We start from the raw sequence: 17233 nt of genomic DNA on the forward strand, positions 1-17233 counted from the left end.
AAGCAACCCACCGGGTTGGTCTAGTGGTGAACGCGTCTTCCCAAATCAGCTGATTTGGAAGTCGAGATTTCCAGCGTTCAAGTCCTAGAAAAGCCAGCTATTTTTACACGGACTTGAATACTAGATCGTGGATACCGGTGTTCTTTGGTGGTTGGGTTTCAATTAACCACACATCTCAGGTATGGTCGAACTGAGAATGTATAAGACTACACTTCATTCACACTCATACATATAATCCTCATTCATCCTCTGAAGTATTATCTAAACGGTAGTTACCGGAGGCATCATTTTAAGTATCATTTTCTCTCTTATTACTCTCGTAGGGTAGTTAAAAGCAGTTGATACTTTTGATAATCATTCGAAATTAAAAGTTAGTTTTCGAAAATATAAATTCGTAATTTTTTTTTTAATACTGAGATGTAAAATGTATAAATAAAAAAAATATAAATAAAATAATCTTTACGACAGATTTTTTTATAATAAATTTATTTTCTAATATATATTATGTAATTTTTTTACATAATAGTTTAATATAATTAATAATTTATTATTTAGACGATTATTATATTTTATTCTTTATTTCTTTATCAGTATAATGATACATACTGTGGTCAAAAAAATTATAATTTAATAATAAAAACATATTACATCATTTTTACTTTCTCGTGTAGATACCGCTATAGCAGAACTACAGCTCTAGAAGGGAAAGTATTTTAATCAGTCCAATTTGGGCATACGCGGTTTTCACCGGAATTTGATGTTATGACATCTAAGGAACCCAAAAAACCGAAATACCAAATAGACATTACCCGGATGTTAATGTTCGTATGAAACTGTTGGCCTCTAAATCATCTTATATCTCCAGAACTACTCGACCGAGTTTGACCAAAATGGGTCAGATTACATATTGGACATTAATGCCGTTATATTTTCAAGTTAAAAAGTCAAGGGAGTGAGACTGTACAGCAAGGTCATCTTCAGTATCTCGAGATTTCGCCTAATTAAATTTATATTTTTCTTATGCACATTTGTTAACGATCAAAAAATAACAATATTTAGAAAAACAACTTTTGCAAAATCGGAACTCCACACCAATAAATGCTGTTGTAGTCGACTGCTACGTTATGATGTCATAGGTAAGCGGTAGAATAATAAATAAATAATTTTTTTGTCTTCAGTCATTTGACTGGTTTGATGCAGCTGTCTACCATTCCCTATCTAGTGCTAGTCGTTTCATTTCGGTGTATCCCCTACATGCTACATCCCTAACAATTTGTTATACATACTCCAAACGTTGCCTGCCTGTACAAGTTTTCCCTCCAGTATTAAAGCGACTATCCCAGGTTGCCTTAATATGTGACCTATACGTGTTTCTCTTCTTTTAACTATATTTTTCCAATTGCTTCTTTCTTCATCAATTTGCCGCAACACCTCTTCATTTGTCACATTCATCCACCCGTCTGATTTTTAACATTTTCCTATAGCACCGCATTTCAAAAGCTTCTAATCTTTTCTTCTCAGGTATTCCGATCGTCCAAGTTTCACTTTCATATAAAGGTACGCTCCAAACATATAATTTAAAAAATTTTTTTCTGACGTTTAAATTAATTTTTGATGCAAACAAATTATATTTCTGACTGAAGGCTCGTTTCGTCTGTGCAATTAGGGCATTTTATATCGCTCCTGCTTCTTCCATCTTTAGTAATTCTACTTCCCAAATAACAAAATTCTTCTACCTCCATAATCTTTTCTCTTCCTATTTTCACATTAATCTTCATTATTTCTACTACATTTCATTATTTTCGTTTTGTTGTTGTTTATTTTCATGCGGTAGATCTCTTGCGTAGGATATCATCCGTGCCGTTCATTGTTTCAACTAAATCTTTTTTACTCTCAGCTAGAATTACTATATCATCGGCAAATCATAGCATTTTTATCTTTTCACCTTGTACTGTTTCTTGGGATCTAAATTGTTCTTTAACATCATTAACTGCTAGTTCTATGTAAATATTAAATAGTAACGGGGATAGGGAACATCCTTGTCGGACTCCCTTTTTTATTACGGCTTCTTTCTCATGTTCTTCAATTATTACTGTTGACGTTTGGTTCCTGTAAATGTTAGCAATCGTTCTTCTATCTCTGTACTTGAACCCTAATTTTTTAAAAGTAAATAATAGCTTATTTAAAGCGTAAAAAGTAACTCGGTGAGGATCGATTTTGAACTCGATCGCCTGGTCGACTCAGTACCTGGTGTCTTAAGCTCGCGGCTACACCAATCTGCCGACCGTAAAAGCGAAATTTGTTCAATATAAGTTGTGAAATTACACTAGTTTAGTTAGTTCCAACCGTCGCCACGAGTACTGCCACACCCCGCGAATTAAATACGGCATGCACGCGCGCGCTTTAGTTAGAATTATTGAATTAAATAAACGAAAAAATATTATATTTAAATAAAATGATAAATATTTTTAATTAAGTTGTGTGTGTAAGCCGTGCATCAGAACAACCCACAGTTGTAGGACTTTCTCTGTACCCGGCAAAAGCCTTGTTCCGGGAAAGTACTACAACTGTGTTAATAGTTTTTTTTTAATTACTTTTCGACGTTGATAAAGTGTTATTAATCATAATTTAAATCAATTTATATTAAAATATATTATTTCTATCGTTTACTCAGTGAAAGAAAACAGCTGTGTTTTGATCTGTAATAATTTTGTAAAACACAATTTTAAAAGATTTCGGTATTATAAAAACCAAGTTTTGTAATTTTTTTAATTTATCTATTAAAAATCGATTTCAATACAAAAAGATTTTTTTTTCTCTAAACGTTGGTCTACTTTTAGGAAATTATACAATTTTAAAGAACCATAATTCTGACAAAATAAAAATGTGTATTTAACGTATATTAAAACATATACTGTTAATAATATTAAATTTTGGACAATTTCGTATGTCATTTTGAATAAGGAAATTGATTATTTATTTCACTTAACGTAGCCGTGACGGGGATGCTAGAATATATATACAGAGTGTTTCTAAAATGGTGGGCTAGCTATACTTTTTCAGATTCTATTTGTAAAACTAAACAAAAAATATCTTAAGGAAAAATGGCATTTTCTCCTTCGTTCTCCCCCTGCCCGCCATTTTGTTATTTTCATATAATAATTTATATCTCAAGTTCGGATAGAGGAATCAAATTAATATTTGGGAACCGTCTTGGTAATATAGTTTTAAAATTAGTAATCAGGACTTAAATACCTTCGAAAATTACAAAATGGCGGCCATGTTTATCTTTCAAACCGTTATATCTCCATAAATATTACTTTTTTAAAAATTTATTTTATTTGCTAAAATATTAAGCCTTTTATTTTGAACAAAACGACATTTTATTTTTTATAATCGGTTAACAAATAGTTAAGTTATGGGAGAAAATTGATGTAGTAATTTTGTGTCATAATTATTAGGCATATTATTGTGGGAAAATTATTACTTAATTTAATACTAATTTAATATACTAGAATTAACAATAAATAAAAACAATTAATGTTTAATCGAATTGAACGCAAAGTGGAGGACATGAAAACAGACACATCAATTATATCAATTTTCTGCCATAACTCGAACCGATTTTCAAAAATAAAATATCATTGTGTTCAAAATAAAAGGCTTAATATTTTAGTAAATAATATAAATTTTTATAAAACTAATATTTTTGGAAATATAACGGATTGAAAAATAAACATGTCCACCATTAATTTAGTAATTTGCGAAGTTATTTTAGTCCTGATTGTTTGCTAATTTTAAAACTTTATTACCAAGACGCTTACAAAATATTAATGTGATTCCTCAATCCAAACTTAAGATATACATTTTTATAAAAAATAACAAAATGGCGGACAGTGGGATGACGAAGGAGAAATTGCCATTTTTCCTTAAGATATTTTTTGTTTAGTTTTACAAGTAGAATCAGAAAAAGTATAGCCAGCCAACCATTTTAGAAACACTCTGTATATATATTCTTGCATCCCCGTCACGGATACGCCTGCGTTATATGGTTACTTGCGTTTCCCGTTATGGTCAAGTTTTCATTTTTTAATGTTTTTAGTCAAGTAATCGGAGACAGGTACAGCCAGTCGCGTCGCACGCGCAGTAGCAGTGGCAGTTTTGGTTGAGCCCCTCGCACTCTTAAAAAGTCGAAATTCCAAGAACACGAAAATGATTTTTATATATTTATCTGAAGAGTGTTTGGAAGCCCAAATCTAGGGAGTATCTCGTTTAGTACAGTCGAAAATGGGAAAAATTTGCATTGATTGTTCTAAAATATTTTACCTTTTTTCAACCCTTTCAAGGTCGAATTTCGAAAAATCAAGAAATTGGTTTTTTGATATTTACATGAAGATTAAACACATAAAAAATCTAGTTATCTTCATTTGTTATCAAGAAATTAAAGAAATAGTAAATATCATTGTTACTTCGTTTTTACTCTTTAAACCGGAATTCCTTTCTTACTGTGCGTTTAACCGTAAGAAGAACATTTATTAAATTTTCAGCAATTTATGTTCAGTAGTTTTTGATTATAAATCACTCACGATACTTTATATATGCATATATACTAATATACCCATTACGGCTTCGCCCGCACTATATGGTTACTTGAAATTTCGTCGCGGTCAGGGAATCTTTAACCGGTCAGGGCTCGTTTTATTCGCCCTTCTCATCTAGCCAGGGGGCTCTGCCCCCTATACCTTTCTGTGTTCATTAAACTCATACTTGTGAAGATAATAATAATACAGCCTCTTCGATTTATAAAAACTATTAGTTGTATTGTAATTTATTCACAGCAACAGTTTGGTAAGTACATGCCTTAACTTTCAATGATCTAAAAATGTGGGTTTCAAAACAGTCTGTCTCGACCTTAAAAATATTAGTTATAAATGATAAATGAAATGATTTAGAAAGTGACCGTACTTCGTTTCTTATTATTATTATTTTTTTTTTTAATTACTTTAATGTTTATTAATCAAGTAACTGGAGATAGGGCTAGCCTTAGCGTTTTTTCCACCGTAGTCAAACCCAAAAAATGCCGTTCCCCAAGCTTCAAAAAAATTTTTAATTTAAAAAAAAAACAGTATTATAAAAGAACCATATTAATCAGAAAAATGACATATAATTAAATTAATACAATAATACTAATATAGATTGATTAATACAGATATACGGGAAATTGTTTTACTGAAAAACAAAATTTACATTTTTAACGAGCTAACGATAACGAAGATACAAATAATAGTACCTATTATTTTTATAGGTAATATAAATATACCTTTAAAACAATAAAAGATACAATAATAATATACAATAATAATAAAGATACAATAATGATATCATTGTACTGATAAATAGTAAATAATATTACTTTCTAGATTAAAGTAATCGAAATATTTTTGTGGGTTGTTTATTTTTTTGCGCTCTAGTTTAGGAGGTTTTTCCGCTCCTACAGAGGCAAACTTTGGGAGCGGCAAAACCAAAAATTAGGAGCGTTTAGTTCTCTACCTTGCCTACAACCTACGGCTGGCCCTGCCGGAAAGAGATGCAGCCATTTGCTTTGTATATATTGTAACAGTGATTGTTTCGGTTGAACCGCCTTGTCGTACACCTTAAAAAATCGAAAATTAAAAAACTTTCGATTTTTCAAGGCTTTTTCATAAAAATTTTCAGGCTTTTTTAAACCTGAAAATGGTTTTTAGATATTTATCTGAAGAGTATTTGCAGGCCAGATCTAATAAATATCTCAAATATTGTAGTCGGAAATGAGGAAAATGTTTTTCAAAAATTCTAGAAATTAATTTTTAGATATTTACATTCAGATCACACGCACTAAAAATAAAGTTTATATCTACTATTCTATTTCCGAGAATATAAATAAAACTAGCTGGTTTAAAAAAAAATTCTAAATCCATTTTAACTTTTTAAACTCGGGATGTCAAAAAGTCTAGAAATTAGTTTTTAGATATTTATATGAAGATTACACATACCAAAAATCAAGTTGATATTTATATTTTTTACCGAGAAAAAAAAATTGTAAATTTCATTGTTGCTTTATTTTATCCATTTAAAACTCGGAATTTCAAAAACTCTTTTCTTAGTGTGCACTTACATCGTAAGAAGAACGTGTATATAAATTTTCATCAATTTATATTCGGTAGTTTTTGCTGAGCGTTGATGAATTAATCAATCAGGACATGTTCTTTTATACATAATATATATGTATATATCTATAATAAATATCTTCCAGTTTACAAGTTTTTAGTAAAAAAATGTAAAAGTATAAAATAAAAAACCAAGTTCAGTAAATACATTAAAATGCGGGAGAAAGAAGGGATTTTTAAAAGATTTTGAGTGCGTCTTGTGAAATCAAATTAGTTTGGGTTTATTTTTAATTTATAATTTATATTAAAAAATCGGTCTACGCAAATTAAACCATTAAAGATAAAACAGTTGAAAAACCTACGTCTTGAATAAAAATAAAATAAAAGTATTAAAATAAAATTATTATTATTATAGAACTTGGAGTAAGGCTGTGTGAAATGAGAGAATATGAATTAATTTTTTTTTTATCTCAAGATTTAAAAACATTTTCTCCAACTTATTTCTATGTATAAATCAAGTTGTATATCATTACGTGACATAATTAAAACACAAATAATAATAGCGACAAAGTAAATAAATCTTCTAAAGTTGTCTACTTAAGAACATGCAAATTTCCTTTTAAAAAATATTCTTCTCATGTAATACCTGGATGAAATTTATCAGTGAACCATTAGATTAAAGCAGCAATATTAACAAATTTACAAAACCTTCATTTCATCTCGCATTTAAAAATTCATTATTTAGAAAATAATTGTTTATGTAAGTTGACAGTCTTTTAAAAATCGTTTGGTTTTTCATTTAAAATTTTAATAAAAATTTTAAATAAAAAGTACACTTCTCGGATAAAAAAATATCTGCTCACAAAAAATGCATAAACGAGAAATCTGCGTCTTGATAAAAATAAAAAATGGTAATAAGTAATGTAAAAATACTACTATTGAGGGTCACAAAAATTTCTTAAAATTAGGAAACTTATTGCTTTTGTTTCTTCCAAACTGATTTTCTCACATTTTTGAGTATTATAATAGCATCAAGCTATAAATAATTACACTAAAACACTAAGCAACCAAGTTAATAAAATTTCAATTATTTTTAAGTTTCATATAAAATTTTTTTTTTTTTTTTTTTAATGTACAATTTTAATTATTAACAAAATTACAGAGGTTTATAAGAGGAAATTAATCTACAAAAAATAGTCATCGAAATGGGACCATTTGATCACGAATAAGGTTTGAGCATGCATAAAAAAAACTAACAACGGGTCAAATTGAGAACCTTCTTCTTTTAGTATAGACAGGTAAAAAAAAATAATCTAATCATTTTAACATCAATTTTTCTTTTATATTACTTAATATATATATTTATTTACTTTTTGGGGGTCATTCTTATGATTTTTTTTTTAAATAACCTTTGAAAAACCTTTGCTACAAAATTAGGAACTTTTTATTTTGTAAATTATTTTAAACATAATATTGATTTTCGCTTAAATAAAAATTTGAATTTTTTTCATTGCATGACTATTTTATCATAAATTTAATAAAATAATTTTCTTATTGTTAATTGTAAATAAATAATTAAAAAGAAATAAATAATTTAATATAAAACTTACCATTTTTGTTTTTTTGTTTTTTGATTCTTTGAACTATATCTTAAAATGATAAACTGCACTAAAGAAAGAATAAATTTTGTTAAATAAGTAATCGAATTTAACGTCAGTAGGTTACTAAAGTTAACTGAACGGCGACTGGCCACCAACTGAATGCAGACCGAAGGTTATACGTCTCAGTACTACTTACCACCAATCGTATACAGTACACTATGAATTACCTCCCTATCTATCAATCTCCCATTCTATCACTTTCTGTCTCTTTTCATTTCATTCTCGTGACTTATGTCGCGTACTATCTAAACTTCACCCTTTTCCCCGCCGTAAACAAGTATCCACATGTCCTGTTAATGTATTTATCTAAGTTTAAAACAATTGCGTATACATGATGTTGGCATTATATTTACATCAGTTGAAATCTGATTGTTTAAATTACTTCTTTTGTTTACCCTTTCTATTATATTATTTTATTTACATCACACTTCTTAATATTTAAATATTAAGTAATTAGTAATTCTTCTTTTCAAGGATTATCTAATGTAAATTAGTTTTATTGGAATAATTATTGAAGGAAATCATTCATATGATTTTTTACACTATGTTTTCCAGGATAATTAATTTCTTTTTGTTAACGATTGATCTAGAGGTCTTCTTCTTCTTTTTATATCTTTTTCTACTGTAAAAACACTTGAATTGTAAACCGTTTGAAATAAATTATTGTAACAAATTTCTTCATTATGATATCCGATGCCTTCCAATTTTTTTTTTCCCTTATGGTATCCTATGTTTACAATGTTAACATCATACGACCTATATATTCTACTTATTTCCTCTAAACAATTTTTATTACGTCAGACTCTTTCCGAATAGAGTAGGATCTTCATATACATTACCTAATCTAGCTGTGGAAATTTTAATTCGGTGGTAGATCTTCATTTTAAAGTACTGAATTTTTGAAAATAATTTTAACAGTACGTTTTGCATGCTATATAACAATTGAAAACAGACAGATTAACACATCATAACTATTATACAAAGGGCCAATGCAAAAATCCAGCGTATTTTGTTTTTTTTTTTAATAAAACTGAATTAATAAGTGGAAATTAAAGAACAAAATATTATATTTTTTTATTATAATTCATTGAAGGAGATTTAGCCAGAACCAAAAATAGTCTTTCTAAATTAAAAAAAATCGTAAGTACTACGATGTTTAGAGACAACGGAATTTAAGAAAAAAATTTTAGTTTAAAACATTTTCTCCAACTTACTTCGATGTGATAATCAGGCTTATGACGTCAGACCTTGTTGTCTAAAGACAATCAAGGAAATTCTGTCAATACATCTCCAAGTTTTTAAATTAAATATTTTTTTTTATACGTCCCGGACTGCTCCGGGACAACCCACCGGGTTGGTTTAGTGGTGAACGCGTCTTCTCAAATCAGCTGATTTGGAAGTCGAGAGTTCCAGCGTTCAAGTCCTAGTAAAGTCAGTTATTTTTACACAGATTTTAATACTAGATCGTGTACACCCGGTATTTTTGATGGTTGAGTTTCAATTAACCACACATCTCAGGAACGGTCGAACTGGGACTGTACAAGACTACACTCATATATATCATTCTCATTCATCCTCTAAAGTATTATCTGAAAGGTAATTAACAGAGGCTAAACAGGAAAAGAAGGAAAGGACTGCTCCGCGATGTATTCCACGAACTTCAGGTACTGATTCAGGTCACCAAAAGGAACAAAACAGTTCATATCGACATAAATCCTATTTTGCTTTGTTTTCCTTTTGAACGCCATTTTGTAATTTTCAACAAAAAAAATATTTCTCCGAATCGGGAATACCTATTTTAATTATATTTGGGAAATCTATAACAAGAATCTTATTCTACAGAATAAAAAATTTTGAAATCGTCAACTTCAAAAATTTGAAAATCGCGGCCATCTTAATATTTAATCTTCAATATCTTTGTAATTATTTGTTTGATAAAATTTTTACTTATTACAAAATTTATTACGCATTTTATTTTTAAGAAAATGACACTTCATTTGTAAAAATCCGTTGACAAAGAATCGTATTGCAAATAATTAACCCGGCAGTACGCTTGCGCACCATAAAGCAAGCGGATAATATTTTGCCTGTTTTTACTTCCTCCTCTGAATATAATAAAAATTGTTTAGAGTAAATAATAATAGTAATTTAATAAAAACATGTATAATAATAATAAATAGTAAAAACATGTTCTTGCTTTGCTGGATCAGTTAAACTATACTGAAGGTTGACAGCTTTTATAGCTTTTACACCATTCCTTACCATTCCTTCCTTACCATTGTATCATTTATCCGCAATCATATTGTTACCCCACATTCCTCTTTGGTATCGGGTAAAACCACTTAAAAATTTTCTTGAAATACAGGTTGAATTACCCATCAATGACAGCATGTCATGAGACATACCGCTTTGAATTTCAACATTTTCTGTGAAATTACCGTCACTATTTATTAAATACGTTTGACTACAATGTAGTTTCATTTTACTGACGTCATAAGAGGTACAGTTACCCTTTCATAACAAATGTCTTTTAATAAAATTTAAACGATCGTAAAAATACATGCTCTTCCTATATCTTTTTACTTCCTTGTACGAAGTAAAGATTTAAACGTTCAGATTTCAACGTAAATATCCATTTTGACCATCCCTGAATCCATTTTGACTAGTTCCGGCGTGACGTTTGTACGTACGTATGTATGTATCTCGCATAACTCAAAAATGATTAGCCGTAGGGTGTTGAAATTTTGGATATAGGACTGTTGTAACATCTAGTTGTGCACCTCCCCTTTTGATTGCAATCGACTGAACCAAAAGTGTTAAAAATACCCCAAAATCCAAACAATTTGGATTTTGGAATTTTTCTTAACTGCAATAATAAGCCCTCGTTGAGAGCTTATTATTAATAGGCTCTCACCACTTATGATATATCGTTATATATCATAAGTGGTACTTATTTTCATTTGTTCCAAAGTAATAACCAAATAAAATTTTAATTAATGAAATATTTGGATTTTACACGTACAAGGCATATCTATTCGAATCCGGCTTAATTTTATTTAAAAAAAATTTTTTTAAGATATATATTGATTTATTAATAATTATTAACCTGTGATTGTAAAACAAAAAAATTACAATAAATAATAACCAAAAAAATTCTTTATTAAAGAATTGGAAGATCGTATCTCACTTTCAAATGAAATAAGTTTAAAAAAGTACAACAAAAAATGTGCATATTTAATAGGCGAACAAGGAAGTCATGTGGTGTCCACATCAGATTTATTTAATTTAAGCAGCTGAATAGGTACTTAATCGGATCTTTACTTCAAATTGAAGTTTATATTCTGCAGTAATTACAATATTTAAACTCCTAATATCATTTGTTACTACTATACGTTTTGAATTGTATAAAATATTTTTGTTTTTAGATCGATCTGCTACCGTTTTTTTACATGTAAAATGTTAAACTTAGGGACTCGTAAACCGATTTATGTTACTTTAATAGCTTATTAACTGACCCACCTGAATTTCGATTTCAGTATAAAATCCTAATTTTTTTTTTTTAAATTAAAGATTTTTGCTTTTATATATTTCTTTAAGATAAATATAAGGAACAGAGTGTTGGAACTTTCATCTAACAAAGATGGAGTTACAGTGAAATTAAAATAACATTGTTAAGCAATAGAAACGTTAAACAAGAATGAAAAGAATAGTTTAAATGCAACAAATATTTTTTATCTTTCTTAAAACTACTGCAAAAGTTTTAACTCTTAGGCCAAAAATCCCTGTTCGTGCTTTGTTACCATATTTTACGGGAATAATAACTAGTCAATGTTTTTTTTAAAAAAAAAAAAAAACCAGGAATAAACCTGTAAACATTATTTTGATCAATGGAGATATTACTTAAGTTTGGGGAAATAAATAAAAAAAAGAAACTGACAAACCAGTTTTAACTGACAGGACTTTTCCGTCACGCGGGTAAAGCCGCTTTCCGGGTAATTCCTACAACTGTGGGTTGTTTCTAATGCACAAAACTTAATTAAAAATATTTTTCAGTTTATTTAAATATAATATTTTTTCGTTTATATAATTTAATGATTCTAACTAAACTTGCGCGCGCATACCATATTTAATTCGAGGCGGTCCTAACGGCGACGGTCGGCACTAACTAAAATAATATAATTTCACAACTTACATAGAACAAATTTCGTTTGAACAGTCAGCAGACTGGTGTAGCCGCGAGGCTTAACACACCAGATACACTCTCAACCGGGCGATCGGGTCCGAGACCCAACCAGACCGAGTTACTTTTTTTCACTTTAGATATTATTATTAATTTATTTAATTCTACCGCTCACCTGCAACATCAGAACGTAGCAGTAGTTTAGAGCATTTTTAGGATGGGGTGCGATTTTGCAAAAAAAATTTTTTTTTGCAAATATTGTTAACAAATGTGCCTCAGAAAAATATGACCTTAATCAGGCGAAATCTTGAGATTCTGAGGGTGACCTTGCTCTATAGCCTCATCCCCTTGACCTTTAAGTTGAAAATTTAATGGCATCAATGCCTTATATATGGAAATAATCTGATCAAGTTTAGTAAAATTGGTACAATAGTTCTGGAGATATAAGGTGATTTGGAGGCCAACACATGAACATTAATATCGGAAAAATTTCCATCCAGCTTTTTTGGTGTTTCGGTTTTCTTAGGTGTCAAAACGTCAAGATCCGGTGAAAACCGCATATACGTCCAAATTGGACCGATTATAGTACTTAAATTTTGCACAGTTACTAAGGTCAGGTGACAATACAATATTCTACAATTACTTTTGCAAATATCCCCTTACGGGAGTAAATTAAGGGTACGTGTATAAAAAATTTCAAAATCTGAAAAACGGCTATGCGGGGTTTTTGGGGTCCCATAATTTGATTAATGTATGACTAAAATGTATAAAGCAAGTTTTTAAAAATTTTTCAAACCTTTTGTGATATTTTATTTTGAGGTCACAATGAACCACATTAGTCAACTCTGGTTCGCCTTTTCTTTTTCTTCTTTATTGCATCCCAATACTTCATTCTGTCAGGTCTTGCTTTTTTGAGTACTTGTAATATTATTGTAATTAAAAATATTTTTGAAAGAAATAAAGCATTACAGTTTACTAATACAATATAAAGTAATGAGTAATACATATATTATCGTCCTAAATTATTTTAGGGGTAATTAAGCAAAGATTTTGGCTACTAAAGAAATTGATCGTGAAGCGAAGAAATGATCTATTCTCCCTGTCAGTTCTGTGATAATAAAAGTCGATTTTGTTTTTTCAGAGCGAGATAGCGGGCGTGGCTTCATTCCATTGAAAGAAAGTAGGGAAAATTTGACCATGACATGGAAATTATGAGATTTAAATTTTTCTTACTTTCCCTAGATTAGTATTAATTTTCTCTGAAAGAAAATCCTACATATTTTTCTTAGAAGAAATAAGAAATACGAGTACGAAACCTCATATACGTAGCTACACAACAGTTCATTTTTCAACAAATTAAATGGAGCTTAAATGATTATATAAGAATCAATCTTAGCATTTTGTGATTGGTATTGGAGGTAATTATTAGTGAAGCTAGGAAGTAAGTTACGGGTTAAAAAAAGGAATCTAATGTAGTTACATTAATACCTCAAACTAGTAATCATATAAAATTAAATTTTTATTTCCTTAATTTTTAATTAAATTTTATTATTTCAAATGTGGAATTAGAGAATGGGTCTAGAAAGTGAAAATACTGGGTGATTTCCTGTCGTTTGTAAAATACCATCCAAGGGAATTATAGCCGATAGTGCTACCGTTTCAAATTTTATTATGTTGCTCTATCGAACTGCGTAGCAGAGTGGTAGCATCTCCGCCTTCCATCCGGAGGTTCTGTGTTCGAGTCCAGTCAGGGATATTTTTCACATTCTAAAAAATTCATGATCATCCATCAGCAATTGTTACAAAGCGTAACCCTGTTATTTTTGAATAAGTAAATCAATAAACAATTATTGTCTTAAAGAAGAGGATTCAAGACATTCAGGAATATGATATAGTAAATGGAACACTTCATTTAAAGGACGGTTCTTACAGGACTTTCTGGAATTAAGGGGATGGTAAGGCGCTTGTTTCCGTGTGGTCGCTCAGATTGTGCTCAATAATTGAAATTTTTCTTTGTTTTTGAAGGTGTTTGGTTCTTACAGATGATGAAGATATTTCCAGTGGGAAAATTAACCAATTGAACTGTTTTATTATATTTCACTACTCTACTCTCAAGTGGGAGTCTAAAAACAATGCAATCTGAATCTTTAAGGTTCAGGAGAAAACTTCTTGTTTAAACAATAAGGATTTGTGACCCTTTGTTCATCATCCAAGTTTCTCAGTGGGGTTTATACTATCATTAATAAGATTTTGGTTATGAAATCACTCATATTCGGTCATGATATGAATTCGACGATACATAAATATGTAATACTTGTGTATTACATATTTATTTATTAATATTTATTACATACATATTATGTAATGATACATAAATGCTTGTTGCCATTCCTAAGAAGTAGTTCGAAAGGATGCGATCAAATAAAGCCATCTAAAAAGGAGAGACTATCCCACAATTTATAGGAAGTCTTTTTTAAGAGAACAATTTGATAAGTGCCTCATACATTGTATCTATCCATTATCACTTTATTTTAATTTATCTCCTGTTTTAATTTACTTTAGATTTCAATTTTTATATATTATTGTTTGTACGAATACGAATCTTAGTAAAAGTTGCTAGGAAAAATTAAGATTTATGTTTTATATATAACTATAAATAAATAAATATATATATCCATATCCATATATATATATTATGGAAGAAAATGAAGTTTCAGAAAATAATGAAAATATCATTCTAAGGATATCGTTACATCCTAAGAATGAAATTAATGATGATAATAATGATCACCAATATGCGTCGCTAACGTCAGTCAATAGCGTCTCTGATTTTTATTCGGAGGTCCCCGGGTTTGAACCGCTATCAGATAACGTGTTTTTCAAAAATTAATTATTTTACCCATTACAATAACTATTATATTAGATATCAACCTATTATTTTGTCTAACCTATTATCTATATAAAGAAAACTGTAAATGTTCGTTTGTTCAAAATCTTAAATCTCCGAAAGTTCTTCACCGATTGCTTTGAAACTTTGACGCAACCTTGAATTCGAATACGCGCGTGTTTTTATGTACCTACTATTTATAAACCTAAAATGCCACTCCTGTGTGAGGTAAAAAATGTTTTTTTTTTTAAATAGCGCTATCTGTTGGGCGTAAAAGCAACACACGGTATACTAAATATTTTACGATTTCATTTCAATGTTTCTGATATGTGTGGCCGCTATAGACTAAAAAATACTGGACCAATTTACGAGTGGGGAAAAAGGGAAAAATCGGAAAAGGTAAAAGTAAAGAAGAGGAAAATGAAGAAAAATAAAAAAGAGGAAAAAGACAAAAAGGGAAATTAAATGGAAAGGGAAAAGGAGGAAAGAGGAAGGGAAAGAGAAACGGGGGTTGGAAAGGGAAATGGAGAGGAAATCGGGAAACAGGGAAGGAAAAGGGAATGTGGTAAAAATGAAAATGGGAAACATAAAATTGTAAAATGGGGAAAAGGAAAAGGGAAAAAGGAAAGGGGTGAATGGGAAAGGGGTAAAAGGGAGAAAGAATAAAAGAGAAAAAGGGAAAGGTTAAATTTTGTGAAATTCCGTTATGTTCATTTTGTTAATGTTTTATCAAAGTTTCAATTGTGTAATCTATATATAATCAAATCTAGCAATAGCGAAGCATTGCCGGGTCTGCTAGTAAATAATAAAAAGAACTCTCTCTCTCTCCTCTCGTACTCCTGTAAAATATAATCGATAGATTTTTATTATTTTCTTGCTAAACAAGTGATTGAAATGTTTTGCCAGACTAGTGAAATAATTAAATCATTAAATTATTTTATGTTAATTCTGTTCGTAGATAAAGGGATATATTATTTAATTAGCAATTTAATTTAACACTATCACAAATCTGCAAAAGTACAAATAGTTACCATCTGCCGGTCCTTCACAAAATACTTGATTTTTCAATTAATATTTTGTTCAAGTTACTTTAGTAAAGTGTTTATTATTTTGTACATAACATTCAGAATTACCTCTTATGATAGATATTTATTGCTTCACTCCAGGGGGTCGAATTGTAGAACAGTTTGAGAATCACTATTGTTGTCGAAAACGAGTTTCGTTCATGGGCGGTCCTTTTATTCTATTATCTTCAGTACTGTATAATAAGTGTTTTTAAATCATAATAATTTTATTTTGTTTACTTCAATAGAATAATTTTTTTTCAATAAATTTTTTAACGTTGCTTGAAATATCGTATAAGGAAAATCGAAATATGTTGAAATTTTTTAAATGAATCCATATATATATATATATATATATATATATATATATATATATTGTTGCGTGTTCGCAGTTCATCTTTGTTGAACAGTGAACATCGAAAGACTAACAAACAAAAATTTCTTATAAATATAATTTATCCTAAAAACATAAAAGCAAAATATAACAAAAAAAGGCAAAAAGATGTTTTCCTGATATTTCAAACTAAAATTAAATACCTACTACAGACTTAGTATTGGCTTCTTTTTCAAATGTCAACACACCAGGATCATCCCATTTACAACAACTTATACAACTGACAACAAACGAAGAAATAAAAATAAAATTCAAGAATGACTACCATGAATTTTGGCTCCAAAAGCCAATCCCGCAATTGCAGACTGAATTATGGTTGATCGTTCAACGATTTCTGATAGCATTCCCATCGTCGTATTTACCTGAATGTGGATTTAGTGCTGCAGCAACATTGCTAATCAAAAAGAGAAACTGACTGAGTGTTACCGAACGCGGGGACTTACGGCTGGTTTACGTAAATTCGAGCCTGATATTAACAAACTCGTTAAAGCACATCAGATTCATCCTTCATATTAAGTGTAATTTTTTCAAATGAAAGCTTTGTTTTAATTATTATATTGTTATGTTGAATATGCTATCACTATTGTTGTTACATAACTATATAGATAGATACAATTTTTTTTAAAGCAATTTTAATAAAAAGTTTGTGTGTACTTATATACGCACGTAAGAAGTTATACTTGTGGCGTGATTAAAAGAGAATTGTTTTACGCATTTAAACAAATTTGAACCGAGTCAAACGATCGATAGACGACATTAAATACGAATAAAATATTGAATAAATAACAATTAAATTAATATTTATTTTATACAGTTTAAAAAGTATTGAATTATTTGTTTTATATAAAGCAAAGTTCATCGAATATATTTCGATTAATTTAGTTCTGTTAAGTCTTCGGAT

The 17233-nt window shown here is 29.5% G+C and overlaps 1 protein-coding gene across 1 annotated transcript in view; it reads right to left on the reverse strand.

Annotated features, from left to right (window-relative positions):
* The window catches only part of LOC142330167 (neuroglobin-like), a 150967-nt gene extending 143017 nt beyond the window's left edge, over positions 1 to 7950 (reverse strand). The window contains exon 1 of the mRNA XM_075375273.1: positions 7757 to 7950. Within this exon, the coding sequence (XP_075231388.1) occupies positions 7757 to 7759 (3 nt within the window). The 5' untranslated portion in view covers positions 7760 to 7950. The remainder of the gene's footprint in view (positions 1 to 7756) is intronic.
* Between the last annotated feature and the right edge of the window lie 9283 nt (positions 7951 to 17233).

Source organism: Lycorma delicatula, chromosome 9 (genome assembly GCF_047948215.1).
Source record: "Lycorma delicatula isolate Av1 chromosome 9, ASM4794821v1, whole genome shotgun sequence".
NCBI classification, from domain to species: domain Eukaryota; kingdom Metazoa; phylum Arthropoda; class Insecta; order Hemiptera; family Fulgoridae; genus Lycorma; species Lycorma delicatula.